This window comes from Ursus maritimus, unplaced genomic scaffold, assembly GCF_017311325.1.
Source record: "Ursus maritimus isolate PB19 unplaced genomic scaffold, ASM1731132v1 scaffold_9, whole genome shotgun sequence".
Taxonomy (NCBI): Eukaryota; Metazoa; Chordata; class Mammalia; order Carnivora; family Ursidae; genus Ursus; species Ursus maritimus.
The window spans coordinates 76,914,181-76,928,448 of record NW_024427107.1 but is presented as its reverse complement, the minus strand read 5'-3'; the positions used below and the strand labels follow the sequence as shown (position 1 = coordinate 76,928,448).

The following is a 14,268-nucleotide window of genomic DNA, read 5'->3' as shown; positions in this document are numbered from 1 at the left end:
GGGGGGGGGGGGGGGACCTGCTCCTGATCCTCCTTCTGTCCCCATGTGTTGAGCTTGGGGTCCCCAGCATGAAGTGATCACTTCGGCCTGTGTTCCGCGGGAGCAGGCCCTGTCCTGCAGCTGCAGTGTGAGGCCCACGCCTGGCCAGCGTGGCAGGGGCTGCTGCCTGGCTGGGGAGCCTGCTGGGGCACCCACACCTATAGAGATGGGCCGCCCAGGGACGCAACCACATCTGCCAGAGTGATGGAGGGGACGCAGGCTCTGTGACCATCACACTGTTACTCCTGACCTCTCTCTTTGAATCCATCAGAACCCTCGAGTGAATTTAGAAGCAGCTGGGAAGAGGTTTTGTCCTCATGCTCCTTCTTCATCCGAGAGTATACGGAAGCCTGAGCGGAGGCAGCTGGTCCAAACCTGAGCTCCTGCACCGGGTGGCTACTGTGGCAGCATTTTTGCAGCCTTCCCCGCGCTCAGCATGACCTTTGGGAAAAGCAGAGTCCCCCCGGGCTCTCAGCCACAGAAGGCAGAGAATCGCCAGCATGGTTTAGTTTTTGTTACAGTTCAAAAAGCTGGAGGGAGCCAACACTGATTATGCACCAGCTGTGTGCCATGGCCCCAGCCCTCCCCTCGATGAACTCATGCACTGCTCACAACCACTCTGTGGGACAGTCTTCCTTCTTGGCCAGGCCGGGGCAGAGCTCGGAGACTGGCCCGAAGGTACAGCTGAGTGGAGGCAGACCCAGGCAGAAACCAGCTGTCTCAGACTTCAGAAGACTAGCAGAAAACCAGCAAGGAATCTGGTAGATATTTTAATCTTAGAACAAATTGCTCCAGAGTAGCCTGTGAAGAGTGTTGGAGAAAGACCCCAAGCCTATCCTTAGAGACGAGCTGATCGGAGGAAGTGATTTCTGATGCTTCAGAGAGGACCGGCCCATGCTGGCCCGGCACACGCTGCTGCCCGCGGAGCTCCCCGGCGGTCTTGCGGAAAGCCGTGGGGAGCACGGACGTGAGAATCAGGCAGGAGCCTTTGAGCGGTGCTTCCGTCTAGTGTGAGGTTCCGGTCCCCGGTCTGGGCTGGGGCTGGAAAGCATGGAGGAGACCCTGTGGGAGGGGACAGCTGAGCCGGCGTGGAGCCGAGGGTACGACAGGAGGCTCAGGCTTTCACGGTGGTCTCAGTGAAATGCGGTTTGGGAACTCAGGACAGTGCGTGAACAGAATAAACACCTGGTGCTTCTCGGGCATTTTATGCTTCACAAAAAGGCCTCACAAGTGCTCTCCCATTTGATCTTTATTATGACAATTCCCTTAATAGCTCTAATCTTGGATAACAGCGTTCTTGAGATATGAGCCACACGGTGGACGGTTTGCCCGTTGATAGTGTGCGCCTCTGTGAGTTTCTCACATAGTCACAGACTTGTGCCGCCATCAGCACCGTCCATCTCAGACGTGTTCCTTGCCCCGGAAAGTAATAGTCACACGTTTTTAGCACCAATTATATGCCAGGAGGTTCAGATTAATTCTCCACAATCCTGACTAGCACTGCAAGGGAGGGTATCCATTTTACAGATGCAGAAACTGAGGCCCAGAGACACTCGGGTAACTTGCCTCTGGCCGTAGAGCTCACAGGTGACAGAGGATGGGTCAGACCCAGGTCTGTGTAGCTGCAGAGCCCGTGCTCCTTTGTCCACACTGTTCTCCATCGATGCCACTCAGGGCCTCGCGGTGAGGTGACCCGCCCTGAATCCCACGCCTCGTCAGAAGTGACGTCAGGCTGTGAACTCCTGTCTGCTGACCTGGGCTCCCTCCCCTTCACATGGCGCTGCTGAGGCCACAGGGAGAAAGGCCCCAGGCATGGCTTCTTCCAGCCTTTCCTGGACTTGTGACCACACGGATCCAGCAGGGCTAGCCAGCCCTGTTAAGCGGGGAGAGCTGCCCCTGTGGGAGGCCGGGTAGTGGGAAATCAGTTAAAAGTGAGGCCAGCCCTCACTCGGCTTCCTGCAGACCAGAAAGAGAGGGTGGCCGGCAGCCTGAGGACATGGAGAGGGAATCTCATTTTCCCGAGCCCTGTCGTCTGCTGCGGAAGGTCCTTATGGGTCTGAAAGCAAATGTTCATGTGCAGAAACGCAGGGTAAGGGTTGGACTCGGTGGAAGGGGCTGCTCTGTACGTGCGACCCGACAGGCCTGGCTTCTCTGCGGTAGGCTGGGGCTGCAGCCTCTGGCCGAGGAAACATTGCTTCGGCTTACGCGGAAGAAACATGTGTGACATTTATAAAGGAAGTGTCTGCGCACAGGGGGTATTTCTGAGGCCGCACATGCGAGCGCCCATCCCCAGACCAGCAGTCACAGAGCCAGCGCAGCGGCAAGGAGACCCAGCAGCTGGACCCGCCCTTGTCCTGGAGTCCCGGGCGTGTCACGGTGCCTCAGAGGCTGGGAAAGCAGGCTGGGCAGGTAGGGAGACCTCACAGGGAGGCCGTGTCTGGCTGGGTCTCCCAGGGGAGCGGTGTGAGCCCCCTGAGGTGGGGCCAAGTGGGTAAGGGCAACGTTGCAAGGTGATGGGTCTTCTGCGGTGGGCAGGAGCAAGGGCTTAGATTCTGCCTTCTGTCCTCACACCTGGTGACCGTGGTGGGCTATCTGCCTCTTGCAAGCTCAGTTTGCTCCTCTGTAAAATGGGTGTGTTGAGTAGAGGAAGAGCACATCTCTAGGAGCTTTCTCGGTGCCATGTGGGGTGTGTTCACATGCCCCACTCTCCCGTGGAACCAGCTGGACTTTGATGAAGGAACCAGGGTGTCCAGACCAGACTGCCACTCTTTTGAGACTCTGTCCCTGCAGTGGGAGGCCACTGTCACCTGACAGCCACTCGAATCCCCACCCCGGGCCTTCCCGAGCTCACGGAATCCAAACCCAAGAGGTAGGTGGGTTCCAGACATGTCCTGTTTATGATGAGGAACTCGAGATTCAGACAACCAAACACCTCAGAGACGTGGCCTTAACCTCTGCAAGAGCCTGGCATCTATCTTCCTGACTCGGGCATGTCCGCACCTTGCCCCAACCTGGTGATTTTCCAGCCTGTCCACGAGCAGACTGGGTGGGGGGCGGGTGCTAGACCTCAGATCACTGACCTCCAGCCCCAGGCTTGTTTGTAAGCTGAGCTGACCCCCCCCAGTCCAGCCCTTGAGCCCTGTGGCCGCACAGACCACAGCAGTGGCAGGTGGGCCAGGCACCTGTTGACACGTGGACACTGTTCGTTTCCAAGTGTCCGTCAGGTGTGTCCCTGGCTTTGAGGAGAGCTGGGATGCCTCCCTGGACCCTTCCCGTCACTGCCTGCTATAGACTCCAGGCTCTCCAGGCCTGGTCCCCGTGAGGAATTCCCCACCTCCCATTTGCCATCTCTGCGGCCTCGGGCAAGTTACTTACTTTTGCTACGTACGGATTTACTCCCTTTCGGGGCTGCTGTGAACACGGAGCGGACGGCACCCAGGTGGCCCGTGCCTGGCACAGTCCCCAGCGATGCTCTGACTGGATGGTGCTGGGCTTTGATTTTTAGAATCCACTGTATCTTTTCTCTTCAACTAAAAATAGTAAGAAAAGGGGCGCCTGGTGGCTCAGTAGGTTGAGCATCTGACTCCCGGTTTCAGCTCAGGTCATGATCTCAGGGTTGTTGGATCAAGCCCCGTGTTGGGCTCTGTGCTCAGCAGGGAATCTGCTGGATATTATCTCCTTCTCTCTCCCTCAGTGCCTCCCTCTCTCTAAAATAAATAAATAAATCTTTAAAAAATAATAATAATAAGGAAGGGTTTTCTTTATTGCAATTGATCTATGAGGCTTAAGGGGAAAATACTCTTCTTTGGGTGTGATCCAGATGTCAGTGTTGCTGCCATTTTCTGGCCTGCTTCGAGCCCCTCCTCTCAGGATGGATGTGTCCTCAAGGTTGACTGCTTCCTTTCACTCGGGTTGTACTTCATTAGAAAACCGAATAGGCTGGTCTAGTCAAGCAGACGCCCATGTGACGCAGCACATAAATTTAGACTACCAGTGTTATAACTATCAATTATCTCCCAATGAAAGTTCAATTTAATTATATGTGGATAGACCTCCTAAATTCGACTCCCTGATTTGTATTTAAATGTCATCATTATGACTTCCCTGGTGAGGTTATCAGCTGTTCAACGACGGAATCATATGATATTTTAAAAACCACCGCTTTTATATAGACTCTTCCAAAATCACAGCACCCTTTTCTAGTGCCAACTCTTGACTATTATACTGTCACATTTGGCCGTAAAATTAGATGTGAAAACTGGCATTCAGTAGTGGTATTAATTTTATTTAACTCCGACTCATCGAGGATGGTCGGGGTGGAATCGCGGTGGGGCCCGTCTGGCGGGGAGGCCGCTGCATGGGGACTCACAAAGGCGGTTGAATCGAGAGTCTCGGCAGTTCCACGCGTGGCCCGAGGTGGTTTCTGTAGCTGTGAGCGCCTTGGCTCTTCATCTGGGACTTGGGATTAACCACCATGACAACAGCGCTATTTGTACAGGGCTGCTGGTGTCCTGGCCACCGGGTTGACCGTTTGGTGCCTACTGTCTTATTGAATCCACAAGAAACCTTCACAGGAGGGAGTTTAGCCCGTCTGAGGTGAAGAGTTTGAGCTGCAGTGTTCCGCACACCGTGAGGGACCTGGTGAGGTGATACCACTGTTCCGGGAGCAGCTGTGCTGTGAGGGTCTGTGCGGTTGGGCCAGCCAGGCTGTTAGAGAAGATCTGGAGGAGTCTTGTCCTGGCACGTGCACGTGGGGCCCGGGCCTCTCCTGCGTCTGGGATTCAAGCCCCGTCCCTGTAACTAATCCAGACGACCCCTGGCGAAGTGCCAAGCATGCTTACATACATGCCCAGACTTCATAGCCTGACCACTGAGCCAGCGGGCATTCCCCTGCTTTAGAGAACGAGTTTGGGTTTAGAGAAGGTAAGGGTTACGGGGAAGATACACAGATGACTAAGAAAGCCCTCAAGGGAGCTGGCAGCCTAGCCCAGGAGATGCCCCCTACGTCAGCCGATGGCTGTGACAAGAGCCAGGTTCTTCTGCCCTCCGCCCATTTCCTGGGGACCAATTGCCCCCTGGCATCCCTTGCAGATGTCCTCCCACTTGGGAGACCGCACTGGACAGGGAGCCCAGAGACCAGATTCTCCCCCCGGGTCAGCCACTGACCATAGATCATGCACTCTTGAGCCCGGCATCATGCCTTTACTTGATTACAAATAGAGATCGTGCCATTTTTGACAGTGTGGACAGACCTAGGGGGGATTGGGCTAAATGAAGTAGGCCAGACGGAGAGGGACAGACACCGTGTGATTTCACTTACATGTGGAACCTAGACACCCACAAAAGTGAGCAAATGAGACAACAGAAACAGACTCACAGATGCGGAAAACAGACCAGTGGCTGCTGGGGAGGCAGGTGGGGGATGGCGGGGGTAGGTGACGGGACTCAGAGGTGCAGACCTCCAGTTCTAAACTCAGTAAGTCACGGGGATGAGCAGTGCATGGTCAGTAGTACGGTAGTACACGCACCGTGGTGAGCGGTCAGGGTGGGTGTGGAAGCGCTGAGTCACTATGTTGTATGCCTGAAACATTCATTTTTATTATTTTTTAAGATTTTGTTTATTTGTCAGAGAGAGAGCACATAAGCAGGCAGAGCAGATAGAGGGAGAAGCAGACTCCCTGCCGAGCAAGGAGCCCAATACAGGACTCGACTCCAGGACCCCGACACCATGATCTGAGCCGAAGGCAGCCACTTCACTGACTGAGCCACCCGGGCTTCCCACCTGAAACTAATTTAATATTATATGCCAATTATACTGCAATTAAAAATTTAAAAAATTAAAAATAAGTAGAAACAAACAAGAAGAACAGAGCCATCTGGGCCACGAGGTGTCATGTGAAGCAGGATTTCCGTGCGGGCACCAGCCCTGGTGAAGGCCATGCCGCCGCCGCCTACCGGGCTCCTGCGGCCGCGCGGAGGGCAGGTGAGCTCACCACGGGTCCTGGGCCTACCTGCTCTCCTCTCCTTTCCTTTATCATTTCCGGAGATTGCATTTTCCGGTTTCGCTGTGATTTGCCCAAGGATGAGCTACGGTTTTGAATTATTTTTTGGACACTTTTTTGTGGGGCATTACACAAATACTTTCTGATTTGCGTGGCCTAACCCCAGATAAAAGGATTCACGTGAGTGTGAGCTTACACGAGTGAGGAGGGCTGTGCCCAGGGAAGTTGTCCTCGACAGGCACGTGGGGAGTCCCGTGGCTCCCGTGCCTCCTTACAGTTTGGTGCCTCCTTGTCGTTAGGAAGAAGGCTTGCTCTCTGGGAATATAGAAGTGAGGCTGTGCAGGGCATTCAGCTGAGCCCTGCCCGTGGGCTGGCGGTGGCCCACGTGCCTGGATGAGAGCGTGTGAGTCCTCAGCCATCCCTCTCGGGACTACTGACTGCATTTCCAGGCCGTGTGCCGGTGGGGGCAGAACGGGCTCTCTCTCTCTCTCTCTGCCTGCTGCCATGTTGGTGCCCCCGTGCACGTCTCCCTGGTTGCTCCCATTCCCAAGAGCACTGCTGTCCCCAGTCTGCATGGCCTCCTGACGAAAGCAGCAGCCTCAGGCCATGATGGCTGAAGACAGTTATAGAGCTGGACTCAGAGCCAGGGCAGCTCCCAGGGCCCTGAGGCAGAGGGCCCCTCCGATGCTTCACGTAATGCCGTGGGTTTTGGCAGGCAGAGAGCTCATGCATCAAGACTCAGCTCTGGGTAAACAGGTTATCAGTCACATGTTGCCCTTCCCGTCCTGAAAGGGAGGATGGAGAAGGGGGTGGTGATGCTTAGGGGCTGTGCTCTGAGACCACGTAGGAAGGTCAAGGCCAGCGGTGCTCTCTGTGGTTCAGGGAAATAACCCTTGGCTTCTGGACTTGGCATTCTGGCTCCAGGATTTTGAGCTGGGTGACCCTAGCGAGTGACTCGGCTTCTTGGCACCTCAGCGTTATCATCTGTGGGAAAGGAGGGGCACTGCCGTCAGGATGCTCGTCGGCAGGGCATGTCACGGGCAGCGGAGGCCGGGGCTCTTGTAAATTCAGGCAGCCGCGGATGTGGAGCAGGCTTGGCCGTCCTGGGCTCCGCGTCCCATGCCAGCCCAGCACACCGCATGAGCAAAAGCTGACTTCCCATTAGGTGCTCTGCCTGAGCGCGAGAGAGCCAAACAAAACCAAAAACAGAGCGGTGGCTCTGAGTCTGGGCGACAGAGTCTCGATGCCGGGTGGCCAGCCGTGCGGCGTGGGGCCGCAGCTGGTGCTCGCAGAGCGTCGTCGCATCTGTAAGAAAGCAAGTCCCGCTCAGCCTCGGGCGTGCTGTGCTCAGTCGGGTGGATGCCTGTGCACGGTACTTGGCACCGGGCTTGGCGCACAGCAGGTGTCTGGGAAGTTCCGTCTCCGTCCCCCGTCCGCGTTGAGCGTGCACCTGGCCTACAGTTTCATCACGGGTGGAGGGGGGTGATGCGGTCTGATGCTGACTTTGTCAGAAATTGTTCAAAAAAGCCTCCAGAAAAGCACACAAATCTTACCCCAGTGGCCACAGCGTCTGGTGTGCGTTCTGACCCCAAGGATGCAGAATGCCGCTGGCCTCTCTCCCTCCGTGTTCAACAGCAAGAGCCTGGGATCCAGAACGTTTCCAAACCTGTTTCAAAGGTGAAAGTTATTAGTTGCTTTTGGGTTATCTGATAATGAACTGAAATTGGCCTTTTTAGTGAAACCTAGGAAATATTCTGACCTTTTGCTTGAAGAGAACACTCGTTTGCTTCAGTCCGCTTTCGAGGTGGGGACTGGGAAGAGCCCTTGCTGAGTGGGGAGTTAGAAGCGCTCTTGCCACACACGTAGGCACCTCACAGAGGAAGAAGAGTACGTACAAAAAGTGGCTAATAAGCTTCTGCAAAGATGTTTGGTCTCAGGGCGATTCAGACCTGCCAATTAAAACATCAGTGAGGTGGCGTTTCGCCTCTTCCTAGTGGAGATTGAAAATCCATCATGGCCAGGATGGAGGGGCACAGGGTGCGGGGTGCCACCCTCGCCGCCCGGGGCGCGCGGCTCGCTGGGACCCTGTCTGAGAAGGAGCTCGGCGCTCTGCCTGCCAGCCTTGACCTTTTGTGCCCTCTGGATTCGATCTCTGCTTCGAGATATGGGCCCCACACACAGTGTAAATGTGGACAGGAAATTGAAGCACCAAGATGTTTAGGATTTTTTTTCAATAGTAATTTTTTAAAAATTGGGAAATCTCTGAGAGTCTGAAAGTACAGTGATTGTTAGGTAAGCAACGGTATGGCCGCATGAAGGGACATCCTGCAGACTGATTTTTGGTGATGTGGAAGTGTTCACAGTACATTGAGAGTAAAACAAGGTGCAAGGGGTGCCTGGGGGAGTCAGTCAGTTAAGTGACCGACTCTTGATTTTGGCTTAAGTCATGATCCTGGGATCAAGCTCCTAATCGGGCTCCCTGCTAAGGGGAGAGTCTGCTTATCTCCCTCTCCCTCTGCCCCTCCCCCTGCGCTCTCTCTTTGTCTCCCAAATAAATAGATAAATCTTAAAAAAAAATAAAAGGTGTAACATAGTTTATGTATATATTTATGTGTGTGCACATGAAAATGAGATGTATAATAACTTATACACATACATATAGAATCATTTGAACTACATTGAAATACAAATACTTAGGAAAAAGACTTTAGAATTAAGGCATTACAGTTAGAGTGTAAGGTTGAATCCTTTTTTCTTTTTTATGCTTTTTGCTATTTTCCCACTTTTTTCAGTAAGCCTGTCTCCTTCTACAGTCAGAAAGGAGTCCATGTTGCTTTCAGACAGAGTTCTTGCTAGGAAATGCCCCGTGTTCTCTGCTGACACACGAGTCTCTCATTCTCCGGGGCAGCTGAGCTCTGGACACCTCCTGGCCGAAGGCTGTCTATCTACTGGCAGCTCAGTAGTTTCCTGCAAGCTTCCAGGGTTCTCAGGCTCTCCTCTTGGGGTACAGTCTTACATGCAGACACCCTGACTTGGAGTATAGTCCCTCCTGATTGTTCCAGGGAATGGCCCCCAAGGCCACTTGGAGCATGCTGGTCTTGGCTGAATGTTCTGACCACGACATGGTTGGCGATAATGCAGCACGTCCACTCCGACCCTCTGATTGACTAACTCTCTGTCGTCTTGCAGCTGGAGCCAGAACTTCGGGGGCCTCACATGAAGAAACCTCCTTCCCCCCCTTTTATCCATCCACATACCACACCTTTATTGAGCACCTCCTGTATGCTTGCTTCTGTGCTAAGAGGCAGGGTTTCAAGCATCAGTGAGAAACAGTCTGCCCACGGGAAGGTCATGGTCGGGAGTGGAGGCAGTCTGCAGGCAGCCATCAGAGTGCCCGGGGCCCAGGTGCTCTAGGGCCTGGGGGCTCAGCAGAACAAGGGCGAGGTACAGAGGCTAGGCAGCTACGAGGGGGAAGAGGTGAGCATTGGCCCGGGGTGTCGGGAAGGCACTTAGTTCACTCATTCGTTTGTTCAGGGGGTCGTTGGCTGCGTTGCTGTGGTGTGCAGGCATCATCCAGGCCGGGGCCACCAAGGCACGGCCACACAGGTCTCTGCCTCAGGGAGCTGAATTCCAGTAGACCCGATAAACAGTGACGCCCACAAGTAGGTGTTTGTACGGCTCGCGATAAACGCCATGGCAGAGATGAATGGTGTCATGGAGGTGGAGCGAGGGGAGGTGCCCGGAAGACCTTCCTCAAGCTCCAGCCTCGAGAACAGGGGAAGAGCCCCGTGTGTTCTAGAAACTGCCAGAAGGTAGAGAGGGCTGAACACACCAGCAGGTGGGGAGGCTTTGTAGAGGACGTGATGGTTGAGCAGGAACCTGAAGGGGAGGCTGTCACAAGACAAGGTCCTGAGTGTGGGGCCAGAAGTGGGTGGGCGGGCACAGCTGGTGGGGCGTGGTGTGTGTGAGCAAGACGTGTGTGAGCAAGGCTGAAGAGATGGGGGGCACTGCTGAGGAGGCTTTTGGGGTCCCCAGGGTTAAATGATTCTTGTCCTCTCTGATTTCCCACACTGCATCCTGTCTGCCTGGTCCTGGTCCAGAAATGACATTTTCTCTGGGGGTATGTGAGTCTTCTCCGAGGCCGGGGTCTCTGACTGTGTCTACAGTTCTAGACTGTGTTGAACCCCCTCCAAAGCCACTGCTGCCCTGGGAGTCTGTTATTTCCTTTTCTTGGAATGAACCTGCTATGAATTACTGACGATGATGATTCATTATACGGTCTCATGCTGGCACGTGCTGCTTCTCCAACAGCCAGCAGAAGACACTGCCCTGATTAATTCTCTGCTGTTTCCCCCTTCTCTTAGAATGGCCATTCAAGTGGACAAGTTCAACTTTGAGAGTTTCCCAGAATCCCCTGGGGAGAAGGGACAGTTTGCAAATCCAAAGCAACTGGAGGAAGAGAGGCAGGAAGCCCGCGGCTTGGAGATTGACAGCAAGCTGGACGTGCACTGGAGAATCATATCCTTTTCATGACGGTCAGCTTGGCGCTTGGCGCAGCCTGCTCAGGGCTTCTGCCCACTGAGAATTACCCCGGGGGGCTTCACCACCGAGTGCTAGGCACACAGAGCTCAGAAAGGGCATGCCAAGGAGACATGGACTGTGGGTGTCCTTCCTTAGCCCCTTCCTGGTCCCCGCCCCACCAACAAGGTGTGGATTCAGGGTGAGGAAAGACCGCCTCCCTGAAATGTCTTGGGTCACGTGTTTCTTGCCAGTGTCAATGTTTGTGTTAGTGACACATTCTCACACTGGCCAGTCATTGCTGGGCTTGACGAGCGTCACAGACTGACAGCTCAACACAGGACGCGATTGCCTGGGAAACTGGACTCGCGTTGTTTGGCTCCCCGAGGCATGAGAGTGTCTTGGGACGGGCCCCGTGCTGGACTTGACGTCACGCCAGGTCCTGGGTGCACTCGCGTGTGTACTCAGCTGTCTTACAGAGCACCTGCTTTGGGTCGGGTATTCTGCGAGGACCTGAGAGGCCTCCACGTGGCTTCCTGGCCTCACTAGGCATGGCTGTGCCAGCCGAGGGTTCGGGGCACCTCAGCAGCCAGGCAGAGCGTCCTGTTGAGTCTGTGAGGTTCAGGGGAGGAAGCTGCGGGGTGGGGCAGTCGGGGAAGGCTTCACAGAAGAGGTGACGTTAGAGGGGCTTTTGTAGGGTGGGGGATGCCCTAGAGGTGCCAGGGTGTAAGAGAGTGGCTCTGGCGGACATGTCCCAGGAGGAGGGAACTCTGATGTGGATGTCTTAGTCTCCTTGTTCAGGCTTGGATCCTGTGCGATGGTGCAAGTGTGCTGTGTGGTGTAGGTCATCCTAGACCACTTCCCGGGATTCTGGAAACATCCTCAGTCTGCAGGTGGCAGTTTCCGGGAGTTGAGGCATGTTCCTTTGTGTACACTAAAGAGAATCTGGGGCTGGTAGACCCCCGTCCCCAAGGAGCTGGCACAAAAGCTGCACTTGCCATGTTAAATCGGAGGACTGGGGAACCAGACATCAAAAACCCAGTGCCTGGGGCCTCTGCACCACAGTGGCCCATCACGGAGTTGAGGTCTTTGCCTTTGTACAGTGGGATGTGGAAAGGAGGGATGGCTGGAGTCCTCCCTCTCTCAGTCCCCACCCCCCAGCCCGCCGAGCTCCTCACAGGGTTGGGGCCCAGCCAGTGCTTGCTGCTGGAAGGAGCAGAGTGATGGAGCCCAGAAGAAGCAGCATGCACCCTGCGCACCAGGCCCACCATCTCTTTACTGCTCCCACCTCTGACTGCTCCTCTCGCTCCACTGGGGAGAGGTGAGCTGAGTCCCTATGAGCCTAGCCAGGAAGTGGTGGGGCCGGCTGCCCAGTGGCGTTGTGGGCAAAGCACCGTTCCCAACCCTGTCTTCAGGGAGGGTCGAGAAACTACCCCTGTCCTGTTGTGGGAGAGCAGAAGGCCCATGGCTCTCCTGTCCTGGTATCTGTGGTCATGACGCTGAAGCTGGGGGACCGGGGTTGGAGAGGTTCTATAAACTCTGCATGTGCAAATCTCCATGTGAGGTAGGAGATGCCCTGCTCCCAGGCCTCAGGGACTTTGCTTCACGCAGGGGGCTCTGTGCAGAGCCAGGAGGCCTGGTTGTGAATGAGTCCGCCTCAGCCCTGTGTGTGCTTGGCAGGCCCAGCAGGAAGGCATCCGTCCTTCTGAATGGTCTCATGGTGCGTACAGATACTAGCAGGAAGCCTCAAAATGGGGGGTTTACGTCCCTGCCTCCCCTGGTGCCAGGGCCACCACGGCACCTGCTGAAGACACACCTACCACTTCCCAGGTGCCGCCCCTGGGCTGGCCCAGGTCGTTCACCACAGTGGATGGCTCTACCAGCCTGTCTTAGAGGTGACAACTGCCCCTCAAGGTCATCCGTAGGAAGTGGGGGCGTGGGCACTTAACAGACACCCTTTCGTTCACCTCCAAGCTAGCAGCCCTGGGCTGGGATGTGCTGCCTTCTGATGGGATGATCTTACCCTCAGAATATTTATGTTCTCTGAAGACAATGACCAAAAATGTGCCAAAAATATCTTTGGGTTTCTCTTCTTTTAGCTTTGCCTCATTTAAGAGGTTGGCAACCTCGTTTTCTGTATTGGCTTAATAATTCATGCAACAAACATTTACTAATGTCTACCATGTGCCAGGCACATCTGTCTCCTGGAAGTACTGATTGGAAGTTTTTGAGAGATGGTCCCTATAGGCGGATTCGATTAAAGAGAAAGAATATTAAGGATCTCTCTCTCTCTCTGACTCTCATCTGGCAGTGACATCTGGCATGGGACGAATAGCAGACTTTTGCTATTGTAAACCTGGATTCAAGCAGGTGGAAAGACCAAAGATTGAATTGGCTAATAATTTTATTATGCATTTTAGTAATATTTTCTCAATATTTAGACTTTATACAAAAATTTCAGTCTAATCTGACACTCATCTACAGTAATAGAAATGGTCCACATGTGGCATGTAAGGCCCATAGACCTGTTTCCGTGGAAGTTGTGGATCTTGCAGTAAATGCAGGCACACCGATGTCTACAGTGACCAGATAGGAGCAGCCAGGGGGCGCCCACCTCCAGCCCCACTGTTCACATGGTTAATGAGCCATACGTTCTGTCACGTTCGTGTGCTGGGCCCTGGAGATGCCCCCAGTCTAAGGGAGGAGCTGACACAGAGATGGTTACTTAGAGTGCAGCCTGGAAGAGCTGAGGCAGGAGCCTTCCTGAGCGAGGGCTGGCACATTCCAGAGCCTGAAAGCAGCACGGACCCGTGTCGTTCCCTGTGACTGGTAACGCAGCACACAGACCAGTGTGATGGTGGGACCCAGGGGCTGGCCTCCCTCCCTCCCTCCCTCCCTCCCTCCCTCCCTCCTTCCTTCCTTCCTCTCACCTCCTTCCCCTTCCCCTCGCCGCCATCCTCAAAAATCTGTATGAAGCTCTTTCTCCTGCGTTACCTCTTCCTTATCACCAACCTGAGCCTGGCCATTTGTAAAGGGACTTTTCCTCTTTGGCAAGAGAGACCAGCTGGTGTGTAGCGTCTGTTCGGTTTTCTGGGGGTGGGAGAGTGGGCCTGCACAGGTGGCATTGGGCCCAAGAGCTGGGCTCGTGTGACCGACATCAGTGCTGTCTGGATGAACACACCCTTGCTTCCTGCTGCCCGGCACAGTCTCCTTTCCACTGTCTTCCCTGCTCGCTCCCACGATTGGGTGGTCTTTCCTGCACGTGGGAAACCTTGATGGAGCTGACTTTGTTGTTAGCAGATAATAGCCATCCACACATAATCCAGAAAGTGCCTGTGTTTGGCTTTAGGACAGACCAAAGATGCTGTGTGGTTGGGGCTGGAGCCTGGGGTCAGAAGGCCCAGCTCGGCTGCTTCCAGCATCCCCGTGGGGAGGCTGTGGCCTGAGGGGCCTGTGTCCCCGTCTGTTGTTTGTTCCAGTCTTTACCAAGTAGAGGAAAGTTCATTTTTTCCCAAGTTCGCTGCCCCCTTACCAGGCTGCACTGTTCTTGAGTCCGTGCTGTGTCCTGTTCCTTTAGCAGCTGCTTACTGATGACCTGCCGCGGGCTGGGCTTGTGCTAGGCACCGGGGACCTCCACGATGAGCAAAACTGGGTGTGGACCCTGCCCTGGTAGAGCGTGCTCCTTTCCTGGCCTCAGTGCTGCATGTAA

At 54.7% G+C, this 14,268-nt stretch overlaps 1 protein-coding gene across 4 annotated transcripts in view; it reads left to right on the top strand.

The window, feature by feature from the left end:
- TRAPPC9 (trafficking protein particle complex subunit 9) overlaps positions 1-14,268 on the top strand; it is a 599,687-nt gene that overhangs the window by 453,541 nt on the left and 131,878 nt on the right. For 3 of the 4 annotated variants that reach the window (XM_040626149.1, XM_040626150.1, XM_040626148.1), the window contains one exon: positions 10,406-10,559. In XM_040626149.1, coding sequence (XP_040482083.1) covers positions 10,406-10,559 — 154 coding nt within the window. Of the gene's footprint in view, positions 1-10,405; positions 10,577-14,268 lie in introns of all 4 variants that reach the window. The other variant, XM_040626151.1, reaches the window with a different exon arrangement.